General features: G+C 36.5%; 1 protein-coding gene across 1 annotated transcript; it reads left to right on the top strand.

Moving 5' to 3' along the window:
* Positions 1-1,669: 1,669 nt before the first annotated feature.
* LOC111040021 (mothers against decapentaplegic homolog 6) lies at positions 1,670-18,295 on the top strand. Its single transcript, XM_022323709.1, has 5 exons — positions 1,670-3,092; positions 5,340-5,393; positions 9,506-9,580; positions 17,069-17,284; positions 17,407-18,295. Exons 1-5 carry the CDS (start codon positions 2,627-2,629, stop codon positions 17,727-17,729), a joined length of 1,134 nt encoding a protein of 377 aa, XP_022179401.1. The 5' UTR covers positions 1,670-2,626; the 3' UTR covers positions 17,730-18,295.
* The last annotated feature ends 8,431 nt before the right edge of the window (positions 18,296-26,726 follow it).

Genomic DNA, 26,726 nt, shown 5'->3' on the forward strand with positions numbered 1-26,726 from the left:
CTTACACGCACAACAAATGCCTGCGAGTCATTTCATGCACATTTTAAAAATAGTTTTTATCGACATTCGCCATCTATTTTACAATGGTTAAATGTTTTAGTCGATGAAGTTCAAACTGACGTTTATTGTAAAATAAGAAGCGTCGATGAACAAAAAACACCGCGAAACCAAATTTTAAGACGACAAAAAAAAAACCAGAATTTAATTGACCAATATAAAAGGGGAGAAATATGCCGATATACCTTTGTAAAATCAATAGCGTATAACTATATCAAATAATATATAAAGGATCATATATTTAATTAAAAATTGACTAGGTACCTAATTATTTCTGTTATTTTAAAAATCATTACCAATTATAACAAATAAATGCCTAAATGTTTGACTGTGATATCGTATTTTACGTAGTAATATTGACTTTTTTGTAATATATTATACTATATAATTTTAATTTTAAGTATCACTTGAATGTGTTTTTGTCAAAAAAAATCATTACCAATTATAATTAATAAATGCCTAAATGTTTGACTGTGATATCGTATTTTACGTAGTAATATTGACTTTTTTGTAATATATTATACTATATAATTTTAATTTTAAGTATCACTTGAATGTGTTTTTGTCAAAAAAAATCATTACTAATTATAATAAATAAATGCCTAAATGTTTGACCTACACAGTTAATGGAGAAAAAATATGATTGTGAACATAATATATTATCTACGTGATAAAATAAACGATATAATACTACATTTTAATTCTTTCAATCAGGGGTTACCAAAATATAAAAACTGAAATTTGTAGTGGCGGAAAAAGGAAATATATATTATTGCACTGGCGGTAAACGGACTTGGCGGTAAACGGTAAGGTCGATTTTGGCGGAAAACGGTGACGCCCAAAATATTGGTTGGCGTAGGTAAAAACTCGGAGGATTTCTTTACGAGTCGATCGTTTATATTATTTGGTACATTATATAGTCACATATTAGGGCTAACTAATATAGTTAATGGAAGAAAATAAGTCAAACACGTGCGGCTAACGTAAAGGAAAATTGTCTGCAAAAAATGTATGCGCTTTCGTTGGATATGAACATATGAAAACAAAAAAAAAATCATGCGACAGTCGTGCTCATATTGTAAACGACAAAGGTGCATATGTTATGTATTAGGTAGGGGTTTTACTAAATAGTAGACCGAATTTTGAGTCCTATAGTGCGTTTGTCGAATGATTAAAAAAACAAAAAAAACGAGAGAGAACGTCTTACAAAGAACGGCGTCTTTGACGACGACGTGTATATTATAATAATAAATAATAATAAAAATAATAGTAATATTATGTATGTAGTAACAGTATGTTTGTGCTCGCGGACCAAAGAGAATGAGCGAGTGAGAGAGAGAGGACCACACGTGCGACAAATCCACGACATTCGGCTCGGCGCGCGTGGTCGCACTGCACACCGGTGGCGCCGGGGTAGGTGGCGCCCCGTGCGTGGAGACACGGTACTCCGGGCGGCCGGCGGGTAGCGGCGACGGCTGTGGCGAGCCGGTGTTGCTGCGGCGCGACGTCGGTGCGGCGGCTGCACATGACGAGCGGAGCGGCGGGGCGGTGCGGCGTTACCACCGGGCTGGCGGCATAGTTACACGACGACGTCGGCGGCCGTCGCCGTTCCCGTTTTCTTTACCCGACGCACGCACGAACACACGCACGCGCGTCTCCGCCTCGCCGACCCGCGTTCCATTCCAAGCCACACACACACGCACACACGCACACATACACACACGCAAACACCGTGTGTGCGCTCGCCGCCGTTTGGCTTGGCTCTCTCACCCGTCAGTCTCGTACCGATCGGCCGGCTATTCGTTTCGTTACTGTCGCCGCAATAATATTCGATCGGAACAAAAAATATAATCTTAATATTATTATTATCGTCGTTGTTGTTTATTATTATTTATTATAATCATCATCGTCATCGTCATCGCTGTTGTTATTATTGACATACGCTATACAAATACATAATTACACATTTTGGTTAAAATAGTGCGTGTGTCGAGTGCATAATATCTAATATCATAATAATATTGTCATGTGTGACCAGTTTGGTCGTTGTCACCCGTTCCAATCTTTCCGATCGCACGTCACGTGTTAGGAGGAATATCTGTTGAGAAAATATTCATAATTTACGTTAAAATTACCGTCGTGTTTTCGGTATTTTCGTTTAAAGTCGACGACACGTGGTGTATAGCGCAGTGCGTAACGGTATCGTTCACACGATCACTGCAATAATATTATTATTATTGTGTTGCCTGTGTGGTAGCGGCGCGAAATGACCACCTTGTACAATTCCGTGGCTGCAGCTGTCGTTGTTAACGCCGTCGCCGGCAGCGGTGCATTATAACGACGACGACGGCGGCGGCGGCATCGTCTTGGACGACGCCGCACGGACGACAACGGTCGGCCAGACACGGATGCGTCCGGAAAACGTGGTGCGCACGCCGCGATCACATATCAAGGTGCCGCCGCCGCCCCGCGCGCGTCACGCCGGCCGCCGGCGGACCAGCGCAGTATTCGGTTCGGCGGGTCGGCGGAAGTAGTGGCCACCAAATGCGAGGCGGCGTTCACGTGTTTTATGTTCATGTTCAGGAGGAGACGGACGGCATTAGCTAAACGCTTGTGGAAGGCACGGGTGCGCCGAGACAATGAAGCCAGGTGTGCGGAAAAGACCTCCTCGGCGTCCGCCGCGGCCGCTCAGCCACCGGTAGCAGCGGCGGCGACGTCACCTCCGTCCGCGCACCCTTCCCCGCCAGTCGAGTCGGACGAACGGCAGTTCCGCAACGCGCTGTTCAAGCGGCTGGACGACAGGCAGCTGGAGACGCTGCTCAGGGCCGTGGACACCGGTGGCGTGGACGCGGCCGAGTGCGTGGCCGTCCGGCCGTTCCTATTCGCCGATCCGGCGGTCATATGCTGTCGACTGTGGCGGTGGCCCGACCTCAGGACCGTCGAACAGCTTAAGAGCACACCCTCCTGCCAGACGGCCAAACAACCCGACATGCTGTGTTGCAACCCGTTCCACTGGAGCAGACGATGCGAAATCGGTAAGCACCCCTTACTCCTACGCTTAAGTGCTTTGCAGTCCCTATTATACGCATTTGACGTCGACCTGGCCGTGTGCCCGACTGCAAGCGGTGGTGCACGCATCAGCTTATTTTCCCATTTTCCCTACCTTTTAAAACGCTTTTTCAGTGTGTCGGACCGATTTTTATTTTTTACAACTTCTTGTGTCCCTTGCCACTGTACTAAACGGCCAACAGTCGTCCATTTGGGCTAGAAGGATTATATTCTCATTTCTCTATCGTACATTAAGGTATATTTTTATAAGAATTTCTGTCTCGTCCTTCGTGTATATTATTATTGCACGATGTTGTTTTTATTCACACCGTAATATTGTTGCAAATTTAACCTTCGCCCGTCGCGCCTTTTTTCCAGGATTTCCTATCTGCGCGTCGCTGATAAGACAACAGAATACGATGGCGGTGGCATTCATGTGATGTATCGCACAGCAGCGCGCCGACAGTGTAATTTAATATTCTCGGAACTCGCCGCCCCGTTTGTTGTGATAAGAGAAAGTGATAAGATCGGCTGACACGTTCAGTTTAATGTAATAATATGTACATAAACATCTATTTCTACATAATATAATTTTGTATGTATATGCAATATGCATATTATTATACACTACATATTATTATGTACTCGGAGAGAGAAAGAGTGAGAGTGATAGAGCGAGAGATAAACACAAAACGAAACATTGCGACGGAGCGGCGCCGGTTTCGTTTATTGTACGGCGGCCAATGATTCTTGTAAAAAAACAACTTTTCGTGAATACCGCAGCAGTTTAAAGAGTGTTATTTTTTCCATCCCATCGTGTCTTACAATATAAATTGTAATATTTTGATCCCTCGCTCATCCTTCTTCGTCGACTATTATTTTGTCATTAAACACATATTAGTACATCCGTGCAACTCTGTCCGTTTCGCATATAATATTAAAACAACATAGTCTGTGTACCTACAATAATAATAATAATAATAATAATAATAATAATAATATACTATCCGCCGATCCAATTGCGTCACACTTCACCTGGCCCGACGCCGCCGTCGTAGTCGTCGCCGTCGGGCCGGATGAGAAATAAATAGCGCGCAGACCCGGTCACGCAACCCAACGGCGCCACCAGTTCCGCCGCGGCGCCCAACCGCTCGCGCGTCCCCCCTCCGCCCACCGTTCCGACCGCGTACGTCTTTCTCCGCTGGGTCTGCGGTGTGACGGCGGCGGCGGTGGTGGCGGCGTTGGCGGTACGTGACGTCCGTCATCACATTCCCTCGGCCAAAGGTACGAAAATAATAGTATAATAATAATAATAATGATAAATAAAAAACTAATTTGGTTATTTAAAAATCGGCGATCATTGTCCATATAGCTCTCCGACGTGCGCAACCCGAACGGCGCGAGTGGAATCGCTTTTTATTATTATTATATTTTATTTATAAATACTGGTCGGCGCCACACGTAGTCGTCTCGTATATTGGCACACGTCGGTCGTATTTACGTTGGCCGAAAACCAGGAAAAAAAATAACGAAATAATCGTTTTTCTCGATAAACCTCCTCCTCCTCCTCCTCTTCAGCCTTCTTCGGTCTGCGAGTTTCTAAAAAATCCATTACGGGTGTGTGTGTGCGAGCGCGCGCGCGCGCCCGAACGCGCGTATGTGACTGTTCGTCGTATAAATAGTCTGCCGGCGCGCCCGCGTGTACAAATGGATAATGCGAACTTGTGTGGTCCTCTCGCACGCCGATAAAACGGAGAAAGAAGAAGAAAAAAATCTGTGATGTTTTTTCACTGTTGATACCCATAAATATTCATTACGAGTCATGGTAGTTGTAGTAGGTAATAGGTATATATGTATACATGGTACCTGTGTGTATTGTGTATACATTATACTCGTATTTTGATTCTTCGTCGTCCACTGCAATTTTATAATTATTACTGTTGATAAACTGATGACTGTTCTCTGACGTAACGAATAATAATACATAATAATCAATAACGATACATTTTGCGATTTTTGGCTGACAATGGCTGCTGCCGCGCAATTATATTCGAAAACGCCTCACATTTAGCTTGCCAAAAATATAAGTGCTCACAATATTATGTGTAGGAACTCATAGTGGATTAGTAAAAGTTTCAGACATGGTCTGCATGGTCTCATCGGGAAAATACATTATAACAACGCTATATTACATACATAACATAACTACATTGTTGCGTTTCGTATTGTTTCAGAACGACCTCCGCCGCCCTATTCAAGGTTCGTGAAGGAAAAACTAAAACCCGAAGGTAAGTGTTCATTTTTTTTTACACTACATAACTTTTTTTCAAGTATACTACCTAGTTGCCTAAACTCGTACTTTTCTACACCACGACTACCCCTCCGTAATAAAAAGCTATGTTTTGCAAAATGCAAGCGTTTAAATAACTTGGGTGAGTTACACGTACACACTTTTTTCAAACTATTTGATTATTTGATGGAAAAAAATCAGTGGCACAAGGCCAAAAAATTACGGCGTCAATAACTTTCAATTTCACTCCGATTTAACCGGTCGAAGAGCTGTGGGGTCCATATAACTAATAAGTAAAGTATACTGTGCTTGGGCAAATTTAAATTATTTTTATGATACACTTACACAAATCTTAAAATATTATTTTCATATTTACCATAGGTACCTATGTATAATAAATAGTTGTATATATTTAAATAAGTTGATTTACGATAGTTGAACCAATTTTAAGTCTCCTTCGAATTAATTTTCTAATTATTATTATCAAGGAAATATTCAAATTACGTTTCTTATAAATAGTTTTGTATTTTTCATGTCCTTCTATTTACAAATGTAATGTTATTTCAATATGAAAGCTTGACGTTTGATTAACAATCTTAGGCCTGTAAAAATTATTATTTTGATTATTTGTATAATACATATATATGAAACTTTTCCTAAAAATACTGTGTTTAACTTAAACAGTTCTCAATTATTGAACAAACCACTATAGATTAAACACCACACACAACTATAATATTTCACTACTTGTGTAAACATCATCTCATCTCATCTCATCTTATTTATTGGATGAATTCTCCAAAGTGTTATTTTTATAGTGCTAGTTTAAACTGCTTTTGTGGTAGAAATATTGGGAGTATTATTTTTCTTCGAGAGAGGCAAAAACTGTTGGAAAGTAATCTTCCGGTTGCATGTGCTTGAAACGACGCCTACCCTGAATGAAAACGTCGTAAACTGTTCCGGTGTTTCACAGGAGGGTGAAAAGCGATCTGGAATTCACCCCTCGGAAATTCCTAATCCTGCAGGCGACAGCAGCCCAAAGCAGGTACACGTGTGCATTGCCCGGGTCCACCCTCTTGGCCATTCTCATATAACGACCCCTGTGAATAATAATCCGTTCGAGTGGAAGCTTGGAGATTAGCTTGCTAGTACCGTAGAATTTCCGGATTGCCAATGTAGACTGTAGCGAGGGTGAAAACAAAAGAACGACGAAAAATAGGGTTATTAAAAAAGATATATTAAATGCAGCCAGGAGGAAATAATATTATACGGAATACGGAGACTCGTATAAACTTTGATTGCAGTTTTTTTATAACTAGAAAGTTGCGAATTTATTAGTGGTTCAATAAACAACGTAAATTCATTTTTTTCTTAGAAATTCATGTAGTCTATTCTATAAACATTTCGCAGGTTTAAACTTTAGGTATAGGTACAATTTATAATATTGATTAACTATAAATTATATACATTGCTAAATAATACTCTGAACATTTGGACGCTGTTATATCCTCTTTGCCGTTTCCACGCGGGACAAGAAAACAAAACATAAGCTCAGCTTTTCCCAACACGGATTTGACAATATTTTTAAAAAAAAAAAAACATGACAAAGACCAGACTCTATGTCACACCCGGCATTTTAGTGCTACAAACTATTGTATGACGATGATATTTTATGATTATTCAGAATCATACAGAATTAGTCATATACTCATAATGATGAATGTACATATTATTATAATTTAAAGTTTAAAATACGTAATCATTAAATTTGAGTACCTATTTATAGTATAAATATATATATATATCACGATTATTGGATCTAGTGTCGGTCTGTTACGCCAAACGCCTCTTGAACACTCTTTTAAAGGGTTCCATACTTAAAAAATTTGAAGGTCTTAAAAACTTATCAAAATAGAATCATATTACTTGTGCGTAATATATTGATATAAATAAAAAAATAATTAAATACATGATATTCCCTGTAGTTTTTTTATATAACTATATAAGCCTTTTTTATAAATAATTCGAAGCATTATTGCTATTATTTCAATGAGTTTTTTTTGCGATGATTACATACATTAATGTTAATGGTTTTAGATGGTCTTGTTGGATAGACTGTATAAAAGTTATCAAGTATACAGATACAAATATTTATTTTGTATAGTATTTAAATACTTAGTAAAAAAAAGTATTTGGCTATAAATATACAGATGCTTAAAAAGGGTATTTATAGATACTTTCAAAAACTTTCAAGAGTTTAACCAATAAATCTACTGAACCGTGTTTTTTTTAGAATTTTCGTGTTAATATAATTGAAAATAGAAAACATTTGAAAATTAGTAGGTAATATATTTTAAATAGGTGCAGATACGTTGATACATTGTTTAAAATAGGTTTTCCATAATAACATAGCTCAAAGGTATTTTGAATACATATTTGAGTAGGTACTTAAAAAGTATTTGAATAGTTTTACTCAAGTACTTTACAAGACTGGTTTTAGGCGAAATTGGTGTAATGTTGAACGAAGTTTGTTTTTAATAAGTTTAAGTAGAAAATACTCGTTTGCAAGTGGTTTGTGTTGATGGCAACAATAATAATACAAACTTATAAAGAACAAAAACATTAATGTTATTGATATGCATATTATATACATGTGCACATTTCTGTTTTCATTATACATTCATTTTCCCACTCATATAAATATAAATTACAAACGATTTAAATATTATATTTTATTATTTCCTTGCACTCTGTAATAATCAACCAAACAATACTAATTATGTTTGGTGTATTTTTCAATTCATGACAGTAAATAAATAAACAAGCACAAAACACAGTCAGTAATCACATAACGATATTTTTCAATTTTGTCTGCTCCTGCAGATACTACTATGGGCTCCGGCCACACAGCCATGACCAAATCGGAACTGAATTTGGATCATTGGTTTATATTATCTAATCTATAGTCTGTAAGGTATGAGTCACTCGAAAAAATCATTAGGAAGTCAATGCTCTTTTTTTTAGATCTTTTTAGGCCCTTACCGTTAAATATGCGGTCGGTGTTTGTTGTTTTAATTTAAATATTCGTGAGTTATACAAAGTTTTGAGTTGTCGCATGTAGGTTTAGCTTGCGTATAAAGATAAAAAAGATTAAAAATAATTTTCGATTTGCTCAGACGGAATGTCAACAGAATGGCGAATACGTCTAAAGGGTGAATGAAAAAAAAATGACGTTTATAAACATGGCGTCTATAAAAATAACCAGCTAGCTGGTGTGTGTGTGTTGTGCGGAGAGATGCAAGGACAGACGAGGATGGGTCCCGCGGAGAGAGCGAATCGGAGAATCATTCCTCGGGAATGTGGTCATCTGATCGAGAACAGCAGGAATAATATATAAAACAGCATCACAAGAGCTGTTGCAACGTGTACCGTCGCCGCAACCCCCTCCAATCTGTAGATTTTTTTCTCACACAATAGAAATGTTACAGATTGTTTTTTCTCTCCATCAGTCGGCCTGATTGTATGTCTATAATATATATAGATAGGTTTATAAATATTCTGTATGGTACTCCCGTATTGTTTTGTTTCTTTTATATATACCTATATATACCGTCATCGGTAATATCATTCCTGAGATACCGCCGATACCGGTAGACATATTTTCGAAGTCACGTTCGAATTTTCCCAGACGAAAGTGAAAAAAAGTTAACGAGTTAATAACATCCTACTAAATACGTTCAATGTTTATCGTTTGTTTAATTGTGCCTACTTACACTGAACTAGAATTGTATCGATAACAGCTTTTGTATGGGAAGTCGTTTTTTATGATAACGGTGATGACAGCAGGGGCGGCGCTTAATGGTAATAAAACAACTAATGTGAGATAAATTACTTGGGGTTACGTAATATTATAATACTTGATATCACCGTTAGGCTTGTGACAATGGATATTGATACAACATTTTACGGTCAACAAAAACAACTTTGCTTAATATAAACTTTACTATAAAAATCTATTATGTACATCTTGAAAAATAATAATGGATGATTGGGCAAGATGAAATTGGTAATAAATTGTATTAAATAATACAATAATAATTTTTTTTTCAGATCGTGCACCCAGTGAATGTAGTTGGGATAGTAATGATGACGATCTTCGTGGTTCGTTTAGCACTGACGGTGACGGTAAGCATTAATTTAATTTTTAGATTAACGTGTATGCGTAATTAGATATTTTTCTAATAGTTCCATTATTGTGTGTAAACAATAGTATGACCGAATGGAATAATTACTTTTGTGGAATCATTACCGTCGTAGTAATTGGAATTGACTGTATAATATATGCACGTCGTTGTCGTGTTGTCAGCACCGTGCAGCTGAGCCCATGTGTTTTCACAGGAAAAACAAATAATGATTAGCTAGCTAATGGTCGTGTGAAATCTATCTTTTTTTCTCACGTATTCTAATCATTGTCCTTTCTGATTGTTTTTTAATCATGTGGCTTAGTATACATGCACTGTACAGTCTGTACATTTTAGATTTCTGTGTGCATTTTTTCGTTCATATACATAGGGACATTGGTACCTACAGATATTTGTATGTTTACAATATCATAACCATAGGTCCGTACTCCACAAACATACATAATAATAATATAATACAGTGCAGGCCGCTGCAGGATAATACACGTCGTGCGATACTCAATATTATAAAGGATACATTTTGGCAATGTTAGGGTTTCCTTTTCTTCTTATTATTATTATTATTTTTTTTTTTTATGCGAAGGACGGCCGAAATAATAGGAACGTGAGAACGGCGCGGCGAAGCGATTGTCGTGGGCGCCGGGCGTCTCGGCATATGTGCCTCCTCTCTCCGTATATTTATTATATATATATTATATACTCACACAAACACCCGTACACACTCACACGCGTGCACATATACACATTGTGTGTACGGTGGCGGGGTCGGCAGATGACATTTTGCGGTGCACCCGCGCGACCGACTGGCGCCCGACCAAACTTTAAAAAAACCCGGCAAAGGTTAATTACGAGTGGCGACCACACGGAAACGACATAATTACCCGTAGACCTTCCAGCCCGTCCGCCCGCCCGTCCGCCCGCCCGCCTGCCACTGGCATGCGTGCACGCCACTGCCGCCGCGCCGTGTTGTTGTATATATATATATATATATGTATATAATATTACACGTGTACCTATAATAATAATATGTAATATTATTACGGTGTTATTATAGCCTCGGGACTCTTATCGGGACCAATATATTGGGTCGGCGGAGGGGTGGAGGGGGTGGCGAGAGAGACGAGGTCGGTGCGGATAACAAAAAAATATTGAACCCGATGCGGCATGGGCAATCGCAGTCGGTGTCGTCGTGGTAACAAGTGCCCGCTGCCGATTGTGTATATGAATGACTATTGTCATATTACGATTAAAAGTTACAATGAAAAATCGTTCGGTTTTTCATCGGATCGAAATAAAAATGAAAAAACTCCTTGTCGATGTGCACCGCGGTTAGATGGACGCCGGTGGTGGTGGGTGGGGGGGGAAAGAAGTGGATTGTTGTTGTCGAGACGGCGTCAGTGGCGTCACTTGAAAAAAAATTAATTATTAGTTATTTCCATATTATTATTATTAACGTTTCTGGTGGACGTCGCCATATCGTAAACGTATAAATAATATATTATTATAGAACTAAATATTAAAATAATAATTTTTTTCCTCCCGCACACTTGTAATAATCACAATGTTATTTTCATAATATTTTACGTCTCGTCGACGGATTATCGATCATTACTCGTGCAGTATAATATCATATTTTAATATTATACACTCGAGACGGGGGCGGCGGTGGGGTTATTTGTTGGCGCGCGTGTTGTTTATCGTTTTCGCGGTCGCGGCGTCGGTAATGAGCGGCGCCTGCTGTTGGCGGCAGCGATCTATGATCGGCGGCGGCTCCCTCTCCACGCACCGCCACCGCGCGTTATCGTTACGATGAGGTCGTGGCGTCGTCAGCGGACGAAGTGGTGCGGAGGGAGGACAACGACGACGACGACGACGACGACGATGATGATAATGGCTTGGCGGCGGTGCCGGGTGCCAGCGACGGCGACGGGCCGATGATAATAATATGTGCCGGTGACGACGAATATTATTACTTGTCTGTGTGTGTGTGTGTTGTCGTTGTGTTTTGCCGGTACTGGGTGACCAGAGTGGGGGTAAATAGACTAGCGACGTTGGTTATTTTTTTCGAACCGCACACGCTACACACACACACACACACACACACACACTTACAGCAACACACTCCACCACCGCACCGCACCACCCACACCATTCCGCCACTCGAAGACCGATAAAAATAACCATTACAAGCGACGGGCCGAGGGCCGTATTGCTGGCGCCCGTGACGTCACGTCAACGCTGTTGATTCGTCGTGAAAAACACGAAATCGGAGAAATAAACACCACAACAACATTTACTACTGTCGTCGCCGAAACGCACACGTCCTGTACGTATTTTGATCGACCTTTCCACCGCAGTTGCTGAAAAATTCATACGCCAATATCGGAGAGAACGCACAATCTCTGTGTAGATCAGTGTGACGAAATCCCGAATTTTTCCCCCATCCCGAAACCCGTTTTCGTCCGAAGAATAGTGTAGGGCTCTCCAACGAAATAATAATTGAAAAAACACATTATTATATTATTATTATGTTTGCATTGTACTCGCGCGCGCGTATCGTCGTCGGGTCGCGGGAGTGGGGTGGTCTGTGTGTGTACCGTTGATGCTAATGACGGGTTGTGTGGCGCCCGGGTCCGACCGGGTTGCCGGTGTCTATGCACGCCGCCGCGCCGGGGCCATTCATCACGGGGCCCCCACTGCGTGCGCGTCCAACAGATACGTATAGAAGAAACCGGTTGCCGTCCGTCGCCGACGTAGTCTCGGCGAGCCGGCTGCCCGAAACTCGACTCTCGCTCGTCGCCGGCAACTCGAGACGACCCAATATAATAATGATAATAATAATATAGTCTTCGATTCCCGATGACGATCACGAGTGGTGGTGATGTAAGACGCGACGTCGTCACGAACGGTCTTTGATCGCCGCTTGTCGTCGTCCCTTCGCCACGACCGACACCAAAGCCGTTGACAGTGCTTGTAGAAATACGATAAAAACGAAAACCGCGTCCGTATTTCGGGTGGTCATACAGCGAATAGACACTACAATACGATATTCTTTACAGCAGTGGTCAAATTTTTCGACCACAGCAAGTCTCGTCCGACTAACAATTACGGAGTTTTCTGTTTTTTTTTTTTCCAAAATCGTTATTATTACATTTTCACCATCGATCGGCGGCGCCCGAGACCGGTTATTACGACTTCGGCTTATAATAATAATAATAATAATAATAATAATAGTAATAACGCAGAACATGATGGAGCGAGAGAGATGGCGTATAATATATAATGTATATTATTATAATAACGAGTAAAGCACTCGTCAATTTCTCGTTTCCCTCTTATATATTTTCGGCCGTCGGTTTTTTCCCACACGCACTCGATTTTCGTTTGTGTCTATGAAAAACGCCGCCTCCGACACACACACGCGCGGCCGGCAGCCGTATGCTCGTATATATTTTAATCGGATCCCCCGCGAGCCTTCCCCCTCGTCGGCACGCCCATGCTTGATCGCCGCGATCCGTGTGTTTTCGCGACAATTCGCCCGTGGGCGCCAATTACGAAAATTACAATGCTTTCGCCGCCGACTTTATAAAGAGTACACACACACACACAGACCTGAGGCGGCGGCCAGTTGATATTATACTACTTGTGCTGCGTGTGTGTGCGACCGAGAACATCAGAGAGACGCGCGGAATTCGTTTAATAACATAATATATATACATATATACACATATACGTTCGGCGGCTGTTGTGCTTTATAATAATAATAATGAAAAAATGTATGTGGCGTGCACCGGGTGTGCGTGTGTGTGTAATACAAATAACGAAAAACCGGTCGTCTCGTCGTGTGCGCGTCGGAGTGGGTTGCGGGAGAGACGAGAGTGCTCGTCGGCCGCCACCGCCGCTGTTGCTCTCGGTTCATTAGCATATTAATAATATATTGTCATCTGTATAATATTACAATGACGAGATGATAACAATATTATTATTATGATTATTATCATAACAATAATTATCGTCGTCGTCGTGTATTCGTACCCGTGACGGCGGCGATGCTCGATTTGTTTCGATCATTATTTTTCGCGTTATTGTAAAATATTATTGTTGTTTTTAATAAATTTGTCGTCCACTAAACTCCTCCGCGTTGTAGGTGATATTATTTTTGGTTTTTCGTTACAATCGTCGGTCAGCGTTGAACACAGCGTGGGTCAGATTCGGGAATCGAAAACGATATTATTACAATATTATTTTATTTATATTGTTGTCGACGAAAGGGCGGACCGATCCTTCGAGGACAAATGCTTCAATATAACGTGGTGGTCTATATAGTCCTTATATTCTATTCAGAAACGCTGCGTGTGTGATGTATATAGTGTATACGCACAATAAAATAATGTACCGAGAAACGGCGTGAACGGGGAAAAATTTGTATAGTGGCGAGATATTCTTAGCGGGTCACATATTTTCTCTTCAAAGACTGGCTCGTTGCTCGTGTGCAGGGCGTAAAGGCAAAATCCCAATTACCTGTACTACAAATACGGACCGTAGCACACGCGCGCGGACGCTAAAACCCCTCAGTGGGCCTCAACGTTTTTATTGCACTGAAAAACCTTGTTAGACGACAGACAATTCCGGAGGGATTTGTGTTCTTATATTTTTCATGACATTCTGTTATTTCTATTTTCGAGATTAGGAAGAGGTATTCAACAAAAAGCGTCGAAATACTGCATTCTAACAGGTAATAATTATTATTCTTTCCATTTGGTCGCCTGTCGGTATTCAATTAAACCTCAAGAGTGTAATTGATTATAATTTATAATGCGCGTTGATTAGATAGTGATAAGGATGTGATAATAAATTAAACAAACAGGTTTACATAACATGGGTATTAAATCGGTGATCGCCAAGTATTTTATTTTGTTTTAACAATTCAAACGTTATTTTTAAATCGTTTTTATAATGAAAATTCGTATCATATAATATTATACACTCGTAAAATATATTGTTTTACTCTCGGAAGGATTGGAGTGTTTGTTTTATGTACCTACACGTCTTAACCCAACTACAACAATGCGCTCTTCTGCCGGCGGTGGGTAGGTATAATATGTTTGTAGAGAAATCAAGTAACGAGCGATCGGTAAAGGGAGAGAGACAGAGTGAGATGGAAAAACAAACACGGGAGCAGCGACGATTGCCGTTTGTTCTCTGAGAAGACTAATAGGGACCCGCCGCCAAACCATTATTATTACTACCTACAGTTGTGTGTGTGTGTGTGTGTGTGTGTGTGTGTGTGTGTGCGTGCGTGTGTACACGGTTAGGCAGTGACGACGGAGTATCCTTAAAAAAAAAAAATAATAATAATAATAATAAATAAATAAAGGTTTATATGGAAGGACGACGTCGGACGTGTCTTCGTCGTCTCTCGGTGGAATGCGAGTGGTGGGCGGCGCCCCATCAACCGCCACCGACGGCCGCCCGGAATGCCAGAAATGCCGCGTGCACCCAAAAACAAACCGCGTGTGCGTTCGGTTATTAGTTTTATCGTCATCATTATATGTATATAATATGTATTATATTGTGTTTAGAAAGTCCGGCGTGTACGGATCAGTGGATCACGGCCTATTATTTATTATTATACATATTATACGATACGCGCAATGTACGGATTGCAATACGCCGTACCACTATTATTGTAATTATTATAATAATGCCATGTAGGTAGGTCGTGTGTGGAGTACATTACGACGGGAATCGGGATCGTCGCGGCCGTTTGGTACCGCTGCGTCGTTGTCTGCTGGTGGTATACCTCCTCTAAAATCTGAATCCCTCGCGCTCTATCGTCGTCGTCGTCGTCATCGACAAACGCACGTACCGCTGTGCGTCTCATTTGTTCGGTTGCATTTGTATAAACCAGTTTGTACGGCGCGAGCGCGTGCGTGTGCGCACGTGTATTTGTGTGTTATAGGTAAATAATATAATATAATAATGTACTCTCCGGGAGCGTGGTGATGTGCGTTGGAATATTTTATTTTTATTTTTGTTGAATGGGAAAGAATGAAAACGTGCCCGAAGAGAATTTTTGGCGGGTGTGCCGCCGCGTTCGGTCGTCACCTTGCAATTGATCTGACTGTATAATATTATGAGAATCCCTTATTTATGTGTTGTATGTGTATTATACTGCTGGTTTTTATTTTTTTTCTCGTGCGGTGGTTGAAGGTGAACTCATTTCGAGTCTGCGACGGCCTCTCACATATAAATCACATCTGGCGTTGGCGGTGTTTCGGTGGTGGTGGTGGTGGTGGTGGTGGTCTTAGTCGTCGTTATTGTACACCCGGCTCGTCGTACCAGGCGCCTCGCGATCGCATACACACTCTTCGTAAACTCGTAACACTGCCGTAGAGGTCCCTTGAGGTGTACGTGTTTTTGCCTTTATTTCGGTTCGTCGGGTTTGATAATAATAATATGGGCTCTATATTTTTGCTTCGACGCCGCCGCCATCCCTCCCCGTCCATGGCACCGCCGTCATAACTTAAACACGCCGGCGGAATGTCGTTAATGCGCCTCGGATAGAACAAAGAAAGGGGGAAAATGACGGCAGGACGATTATTTAATGATACCGTAATAACGTCCCGTCATCTCGATGTCTTATACGTATTAAGTTTTTTTCCGTAATCGAATCATATCGCTATTATCTACTATACTCAGCTGCGTCATTTTGGAGTGATCCCTGTTTGATTTTAGCCGATTTACCGGTTTTTGCTGATAACATTTTGCTATTTATATAATTTTGTGTAACTGTACATACCCAGGAATTTTGTGTACTGGAAAATAATTGTCACAATATGGTAGTTAAACATTTTTTAATGGTTGGAATATTTTTATATCTGTGGGCGTGTACACCTATGTATCATGTATGTACTAAGTACTGAGTGGTGTGTGACATATTTATATGCTGGCATGTACAAGTACAATAAGAATCATATAATCCTGTAAGGTTTTATTTCTAAAACATGAATTTTTGACTGTTCTCGGACCGTGCTAATTGTACAATGTACATTAATTGCTTTACTATATAATTTATGTGGCAAAAATAACCCAAAAGGGGAGATAGACACCCTCATCGACCAGGTTCTAGGAATCTAACCCTCTGGTGTTCAGTATTGTAGTTTTATCTGTTTGGCTTTCCTAAAAAAATCTAAAATAACACCACTGGAAATTATTTTGTGAGTGAACCGACTGTTGTTTTCTTCAACTATATGGGCTGGTGAAAACTTTTACCTTCTTTAGGTATCAAGAACTAAAATTTCGCCTACTTTACGTTTAAATCATAGTATTTACCATACGCATATTATAGTATTTTATATTTCTTTACTTAAGAATAAATTGTTACAAGTAAAAATTTACCGATAATAACATGTTGCTTAATATAACTAGAATTGTTTACTAATGATATTAAATTTGTATGTTTATATAGAAAAACAAAACGAACTTGAGTGGTGTAAAGTGGCATACTGGGAACTATCGCAACGAGTCGGCAGACTGTTTCCCGTAGAAACAAAATCCGTGAATGTGTTTTGGAACGTTCCACTTGGCACGGGTCTATCTCTAGCCGCCCTTACTCAACATCATTTTTCACCCGCGCAGGGCCCTCCAGAGTCTGTACTCAGGAACAGGACCAAAATTGGACAAGGTACGTTTTTCATTTGTATTGATTATAATACATTTTGGTGATTTTCTCTCATTTTTCTGGAAAATACCTGCATTTTGATCTAATGTATATTTTGATATTAATGATTCATTGTTTGTACTCAGGTCTAGCTCTGAGCCGAGAAGAAGACGGCGTGTGGGCATACAATCTGAGTGACTGGCCGATGTTCGTTAATTCGCCAACGCTGGACGATCCGGACAGCAAGTCTTATCTGGTTTTTCGCGTACCGTCCGGCCACTGTCTGAACATATTCACTGGCAACCCGCACGGCGATCGAATACGCTATTCAAACGGCGCTAGAGTCGGACCCGTCGACCCGAACGCCGTACGCATCAGTTTCGCCAAAGGATGGGGACCCAAGTACTCCCGGCAGGAAATCACGTCCTGTCCGACTTGGATCGAAGTTTTGCTCGATCCTTGCAGATGACACAGGGTGACCGAAAACGGAATCTGAGATGGCAATGTTATTCTCAAATTCCCAAACTAAACACTAGTTATAAAGACTAATTTTATTGAATTTGTGACTCAAACCAAATTGTGTTAAACATGTGCGTTTAAGTTTCATGTTTGTCGATCTTGTTTGTACAATACTATTGTGTATACGAGATCTTTAAGCAAACTAAATTATTGTTTTTTTTTTTTAATTTTAATTTTTGTAAAAACAAAGGATACCATTGTGATATTAGTTCAGCGTCCTTAACGACAGCTCTTTTTGTTAAGGGTACGATGCTATTTTCAACACGTAAGGGAAACTAGAGCTTAATGACATCCACATTCCATGAATTAATATTTTGAAAAATTACCTTTTCTCCTTTAAACCCGTTTTTACAGATAGTTCCTCCTCCAATTTAATATAAACTAGGTTTTTGTAATTTTTTTTTCGTGATCTAGTCAGGATATTTAAAATTGACTGTTGATCAAAATTGGTTAAGGAATTCAAATAGAATAGCGAATACTAAAAGATTGTAATTTAATACTAATGTTTTTTGGCAATTTTTTTCGTATAAATTAAATTTTTTTAGATTTTAAGAGAAATAAATGTGCCTTGTACCTTTTACATGAAAAGCATTATTTTTTTAGATGTTACCAATTTTAACTATTCATTTTCTTATTGTAAAATAATAAATACTATTTTCTTACATAAAACTAAAATGTAGACTACATAATATTATAATAATATATTGAACTGTTGAAATAAAAATATATTGAAGACAAACAGAATTTTTCATGGCTCTTGTTTTTCACAATTGTCAGTATGTAATAGACTTAAAAAAAAAATTTACCAGTTTAATTTACTTGAATTCTGTTCCTGTCTTATGACTATTATATTCATTATTTTTATTTTTGTTTGTTTTTTAAAATACATGTATGATTATTAATGAAAATTAAACATGTAATAACATAATATTTTCGATATCATCATGTACATTAAAATTTATTAGTTCATTTGATTTAATCAAAATCTTATTTCCCCTCTCCCAGCAAAACATTTATTACTTTGTTATGTATCCTTAATTTATTTTCTTAAAAATAATGTTTTTAACAAACTAAATTAGTACAAAATAATTATTTTCATACTTCAAATTATTACCTATATAAACTTTTAAATTATAACTGATTTATATACACATGTATATATCAATATGTCTTGACCAATTAATATAACTGTATTAATTATGTTTCTGTTCTAAGTGTTTATCAAGCACATCCAGATATAGTAGCTTATTTGTACAATATTATAAACCACAAATACAGTTTTATTTTATTTTTTTAACATGGGGAAATATTAAGTATCATGAAAATATTGTATATTTTATGAATAAAATGAAATTTAAAAATGTAATTAAATGTTTGTTTTTTTAAGCATATATGTTATATTATATTTTGTGTTTGTTATAAATGCATTATGAAATTTAAAATTTCTAATATTTTAATATATTGTATAAACAATTATTTTTATAATGGATGATGGATATATACAGGACGAGACTGGTATTCTTCAGATCTACTCTTCTTTCACACAAAATACCAAAAAATCAAATTATTTTCACTACAAGATTTTTGACAAGCAAATACTATTCTGATTAATTTAATATTTTTTAAAAATTTGAATTCAGTTGCCAAACATAGATGTGTTTAAAATGTAAATTACCTATTTAACAAAATCATTAAAATTGTCCATATTTCTAAGTTGAAATTTATATTTTAAACAGGCACTATTAAGTATTAAGCCGGAGTAGGTACTTCATAGAAAAAATTGATAATAGATACAAAACTACAAATTTATGTATCACAATTATGCAGTGGAATTTGAGCATATAAATTTATATGCTAGTTAATGGACTATGTGGCACATAAATAGCACTGTGCAACAGACAATTAAAAAAGAAAATTAAGTGTTACACAACTTTACGGGCATTACTCAATGCCAAAGTACACTTGACACTAACAACTGTACAGTGCTTTCTGGCTACCTAACTATACCCCCTTGTTTTTATTTGTATTTTTCATTCTTTCAAGTTACTACTTAATACTTATGTCTACTCATTTTCTTGAAAGTTACGATTTATGGTCTACGTTATTACTTTCTGTACAACTTGTAAGCGACAAATTCTGTGATTATAATTTCAGTCTTTCAACTTTCTGAAATAAAAATTATGTTAATATATTTTTAATTTTATGTTACTTTTATTTTTTATGTAATGGAAACATTTTTGCAACATTAACTTCTAGTTATTTTGTTTTCACTTTTCTGTCATTTTAGTTTAAATAATTTTATTTTTCTGTTAATAATTAAGTTTACTTAATGAATTACCAAAGTTCTGTTCTCTTATTTTTTGGAGTCTGTGTAGGTACTAGATAGCTTGTTGGTGATATCGATATCTGAATATCCACAATTGAATATGAGTACTAAAGTACAATATTATTTCAATGATTATTTACAATTTACATGTCCAGTTTTAGTTATAGTGATTGTAGTATTATTCTATGTTAATACATAGTACAGTAGATTTGTAATTAAATAATTTAATAATAATGATTTACTGAACCTCTGAAACGTTACGTCTCCAGCTTATACTTGAAAAATATTAGAGATACTTTCTAGTTTTTATTCAATGATAACAAGACAAAAAAAAATGTTCGCATCTCTTGTAGGCTTGGTTTTAGGTTTCCTCAAACTGATGGTCCTGTAAATAATTCCATTTGTAAATTCTATTTAGGTACCTATGTATTTACGATTTGGCTATGTAATAACTCCTTATTAGTTAAGGTTATGAAAAATAGAGAAACTGCAGAAACTCTACCCTAAACTTTCAGTTTACAGGAGTTACAAGATCCTAATGTGCATAAAAGTGATTTTTGTTTTTAGTGAACGGTTAAATGATTTTAAAGTTATATGCAAATCTGGAATAGGAATGTTTGTCAATAAATGAATCAATGCATTTTTATTATTATTACTCTTATACCAACAATTTGTTTTGTTTTTAGTCTTGATAACTTGCCATATACTGCCAAAACTTGGGTTCATATTCATGGTTATTGTGCGTAACTTAAATTTACCATGTATAAATTAATTAAACCTATATTGTTTAAGTTATCAGTATTGACGTGTTGTTGAATTTTATTTTATGTTTGTCCTCTTTAAATTCCCTAATTTTTTTTTGTTTTTTATTTGAATCTTGTGAGTATTGTTATTTCTTACTAGATTTTCTGTTTTTTGATTACTACTTACTAGTGAGTAGTGTACTTTTAATTTGGTTCAAAAAGAATGACAGAAGAAGATGATATACCTTGCCTATACCAATTTGCTCATCAAAACTAAAGTGATTTTGAACGAGTACCTATTAATTACAATATTGTGGACTTTTGTAATTTATTACTTTATGTTAATTATTAGTTTTTTATAAATATATATAAATAAGTAACATATCAATTATTTATATCCATAATATGTATCATTTATAAACTTTAAAGGTAGATAAATTATAGAGATACATTTTGTGATTGCAAACTTTAAATCGATAGATTACTTTTTACTTTGTTTTTCAATCATGAATAATTTTTGGTTCTGTTTTATTTTATTGAAATTTAAAGCTCTCATTTTGGCGCTATTTTAACAGTACATTTAATTTGGGTTTAATTTAACCTGACCTAATAATTAATAAGTTAATAAAGTCGTGTTTGGGTGGTGAGTAATCACGTTACAATAATGTAAATGTATTTGCAAGACACTAATTTTTTTCACCTAGCCGAGCTCTTCTATAACTTTTCTAATTCAAGCACTGAATATAAAACTAAAACAGTTACTGGCAAGAATTTTTATTGTGAAGAAGGTATTTATAACGTTTTAAATTTTCACCACTCCCCTCCTCACAACCAATTTGGAGCCGTGTGACAGCACTGCAGTTATGGAGTAACACAAAAATAGTTATCTGCAGTAAAATGTTACCATCATAAATGTAGGTATCCGTATCATTTTTAATTTAGATAAGTATTATTCATGAAAACGAAATAAAAAATGATGCAAAATGCTGTGGCGTAGTTAGACACTTTTTTCTGAGTAGGCCCGATATTGTGATGTAAGGATTACCAATGAATATTTTTATAAAATAAAAAAGTATCAGAATACCGTATGTTATACATTTATTATAGGCATATTACATGGATTTATTTTATGTTTTAAAACTTATAATATAAAATTAAATTAATAAAAAAGATATAGCTTTATTAAAATATTTGTAGATTGCAAATTCCAATTTTCTTTTTTTCATTGATGCAAACTCGTCAATTACAACGGATGGATTTTCTATGAATTGTCCACTTATTCCTCTCTCAATAGACAGCAAAGTTAAATTATTTAGTCTAATACTTGTCATTGTTGACCTTGGGTATATGTTTTTACTCTTTTCATCGTCGAGAAACTCCTTTCTGCTGATGCACTATAGATACTGGAACTACCAAAACATTTTCAATAATTTTTGTTAATTCTTCAAATCCAACTTTGTATTTTTTTTACTTCTTGATATAATTCAAAAAGATTAGATACAGATAAAAATAAGGTTTTTCCTAGTTAACATTAGCATTTTAATTTGGTAATAAATTCATTTGATCGATAAAATGGAAGTGTTTCAGCATAACAATAAATTATTTCACTGTCTAAAAATGTTGATGAATTTTGGTCCAAAGTTGCATACATATTATCATTTGTATTAAAACTTCGGTTCATTTCGAAATATATGACGTCTAAAATATTAAAAAATATTCTTTTTTGTTCTGTTTTCATGTCATCAGATGAATAAGCCATTCTTTTACCAGTGGTAATAGTTACATAATAATCGGCTAAAGTACTTGCATTTTGTCATGATCTATTTGATGATTAAATATTATCAGAGATGGCGTAGGTATTTTAGAATTTTGAGCAATAACCAATGATTGCTCATATAGTTCAAAAAACTTCTCATCATTACGTAACTCTAATATTTGTTGCTTTGTTGCATTAATTAATAATGTACAACGTTTTATATCAAGAGTAGTTGATTCCAGGTTAATTGATAAGCAATTAATGATATCTAATATTTTGTTTAAGCACACAATTATTATGATAACTTCAAACTTAGCAAACTGTATGGCCAAACCCTTTGCCTCTGCAACTTCTTGTGTCTTAGTACTTTCTCTAAATGCATTAAGAACTTTTAAAATATCAATAAAATGATTTTTAAAAAATTTAATACCCTCGTGTTTTGAAACTCACTTTGTTTCACAATGTTGTGGTACTTTATACTTGGTTTCTTGTAAAAAAGCATCATGGCGAATTGTAGATACCGATTGGAATGCATAAATAGCTTCTAATAATCCAAGTATTTCATCTACTTTTTGAATATTTTTCGTTACATCAACTAAAACTAGATTTAACCTATGAGCATAACAATGAATATACGGACACAGATGTGCTAATTCCCTTATTTTTGTTTAAACACTAGAAAAAGCTCTGGACATTACTGACGCACCATCATATGATTGGCTTACACAATTTGAAATATCCAAACCAACATTATTTAAAAAAAATATTATGCCATCACACAGTGCTTGAGCATTTAATTCGTTCAATTCGACAAAACCTAAAATCTTTCTTTAGTTTTTAAATTGTGCAAGTATCGAATATAAATACTCATTTCAATAAAACCGTTTTATTCGTGTAGTGTTCTCATTGAAATCAACACTCGCTAGCTTATTTAAGAGTACATTTATTTAAGTAACATTTAACAAGATTATACATTTTTTAGTTCACATGGTCTGACACAGACTTCATTACTTAATGATAATTAATTATAATATTTTACTATATATGATGACGCTAATAATCATTTGATAAATACAACAACATATTAAGATATATCCCTAGCTACATAATATGTCCCTATTTTTTAAAATAATTCAAGTTCAATATAAAAACAACAATTCGAATTTACTATTTGAGATCATTGTAACATATTGACATGAGTTTCCGTGGCACTATTTGCTACTTGCTAGAGCCAAAAATAATTAGCAAATGCTGCAAGTCTGCTTATAAGCTATCATACTTATAACTTAAAACCGACTTCAATTGATATTGCACCTTTGTTTGCACACAAGATAAATCAATTCTGATCAAATATTGTGTTGTATAAAGTATCTGTCTGAGTTATGTACATTCTACATATTTCATCTCAGAACGTAGTTTTTCTTTGTACAAACATATCTTAAGTAATATAAGATATAATTGTAAGAACCTGATTGGGATATCTATTTAAACATCAATTTTGATACAAAAAAATAAAGTGTATTAAGTAATTTTATTATATTAGAGAAATTTATCTTTTTTGTATGACTTTTGTAGTTTCGTAGGTATTGAAATTTATTTATTTTTGTTCACGTATTTTTTTGGTACAATACGACTGACGTTAGAAACTTTCAATAAAGTTGCGATTATCACAAGCTAAATTTTACACTAGGGTGTTGATGCGTTTGATAATAATATAATACTATTTAAATTAAAAAACAATTAGATAAGTAGCATAACAAACCAAGTTTATTTGTATAAATCAACTGTATGAACAAAACAGCAACAAGAAGGCACTGTAACCCTAAACGGCGCAGCAAAACATGCGCCGGACGAATTTTTTCGTTCGGCTCCACATCGACCGGCGCCGTTTAGGATTTTTGGGGTTACTGGCCAACTCTTGCTCATTGGTGTTACTGCATTGTGTATCCCGTTCTGGGTGGTCCACCAGTCCGAAAGTCATATGTATATTGGGCGCCGAGGACCATCGACTCTTCGCTGAACAGCCTCCGAATTCGTTTGTCTCCCGGACTTTGGGTGATGTTGCTCGAAGTTCCGGCGCCGGCTGCACAAACGTACACGATGACGTGTTGTTAATTCCTTTCTGCGTATCCATCGAACTCACAGCACCGTTATCCTGCAGCGACGCGTTGGATCCTGCGTTCTTATTTGGAACGGACATCTCGTGGTCCGATGGACTGGATGGGGGTCCGGTTTGTTCCAGCTCGTCAGACAGCTCAAGAGGCTTCAGCTCGGCCGGGACGGACAAACACTGATGTATTTCGGAGACTCCTGCTGCGGTTGGTTGATGACAAATCGTGGCCACATTCGGCGTAGACTCGTGTTTTTTTAACGCCGGCCATGTTCCAACCCGTGTCGAAAATTTAGTCGGAATATGTGGAACGTTGCCGATCTCAGCTCTTCAAATATCCTCTTCATATTTTCGCCTTCCGTCAACTGTAGAATATCTTGTTTGTCATTAGACGCCATCGTAGATGTATTATATTATATGCTTAAGCGCGATGACAATATAACGATTAATACTGGAAATGTATAGAACATAGTACGCAAGCAGATGCTTCAAGGTAGCGTAGCTAGTGGGTAGTGATCAATATGTCAAAATAATCTTCGAGAGACAAAAATAATTTATAATAGTCAAACCTATCGCAACGAATTATCACTTTTGAAAATGTAAACTAAAGAATTATCTCAGAATCGCCTAATCAAATTAAATCTGGCAGTTCAAAATACTTTAAATAGTTTTATTGACCCACCCGCCCCTTCAATCGACTATGAAATGGACTCAACTAATTGTATATAAATATTCCTGTGTTAAATAAAATCATAGCAAAAAGACTAGGATACCTATGTGCTCTATTATTTTACCCACGGGCACCTGCCACCTGGCACCCACCCACCCAATTTTTAAGGAAATTAGATTGAACTACTATTGAAATACGTGTTCGGTGCCACTGATTATATGATACTACCACTGAGACTATATTTTAGTCTCGATTTGGGTAACATTAAAATAATCACTAACCAGTAAAAACGAATTATGATTGGTAGTTGGTACACTCGCACATTGTTTACTATACAATAAGTACCTATACTATTTTTCACTTTATTCGCGATGAATAAAATGTCTACGTGTATTCATATTGGTAGTCGTCAAATAGTTTAGGCGTTTAATATACACTTGAACAATCATTGTAATACAACTTTTTTTTATTTAAAATTTTAATTTTTACGATTAGTAGCAGATAATATTTAATATAAAATTCTTCTTCTTCACATTTTTAACCACAAAATAATTTTCAAATGTACGTAAAATTTTTTTTCAAAATTTGAACTTTAAATGATGATAAAAAAATGTGTATCTTTAATATTTTTAAATTGACAAGTGTCCACTAAAATAAAAATTCATGAGGAATATTGTATAACATTTTTAAGCTATAATTGACTGACCAAACAATTTTTTATCGATGTTCATAAAAAAAAAAAACTAAAATTAAAAATATCGAAATTGTGAAGTATCTATTAATAGCTTAAAAAGCCTCAAAATATATTTTTAATGATATCATGTACCCACTACCCATGTGTGTTTAAAAAATGTAAACATTTGGTGACAATGTTAAGTATTTACGGTTATTTTTTTTTTAATTACAACAAAATAAGACAATTATAATTTTTATCAAAAAACCGATTTGAGTAAAAGTTGCCGTTTTACCTATTTTTTTTTATCATCCCAATTATTTAGAGATTGAAGTGCTGGGAATTTTTAACTTTAATCTACCAAAAGTATCAGATATAGATTCAAGTTGAAAATCAATGCATTTTAATTTCATTGTTTACTATAAACCGCCAATAAAAAAAAAATAGGTGTGCATATGTGGGTAGGGTACCACTTTGCTGTACAATAAGTAGGTGTCGAGTGGGTCACAGTAATGTATGTGTTAAATTTGAATTCAATAATATAAAATCGTTGTACCTATACGAAAAACGATTCTGAGCTAAGACGGTCCATCGACCTCTATATTACTAAGTACCTATATATTTTTATGATATTGTTGTATTAAAGAAACTCATTTTACTGTTGTTAAT

Source organism: Myzus persicae, unplaced genomic scaffold (assembly GCF_001856785.1).
Source record: "Myzus persicae strain clone G006 unplaced genomic scaffold, MPER_G0061.0, whole genome shotgun sequence".
In the NCBI taxonomy this organism is placed as follows: domain Eukaryota; kingdom Metazoa; phylum Arthropoda; class Insecta; order Hemiptera; family Aphididae; genus Myzus; species Myzus persicae.

Bases quoted from the DNA above. Each gene is read 5' to 3' on its own strand.
- LOC111040021 (XM_022323709.1), top strand. From the start codon at position 2,627: ATGTTCATGTTCAGGAGGAGACGGACGGCATTAGCTAAACGCTTGTGG. The intron at 5,394-9,505 runs GTAAGTGTTCAT...TTTTTTTTTCAG, and splicing joins GGAAAAACTAAAACCCGAAG to ATCGTGCACCCAGTGAATGT. The intron at 9,581-17,068 runs GTAAGCATTAAT...ATGTTTATATAG, and splicing joins GTTTAGCACTGACGGTGACG to AAAAACAAAACGAACTTGAG.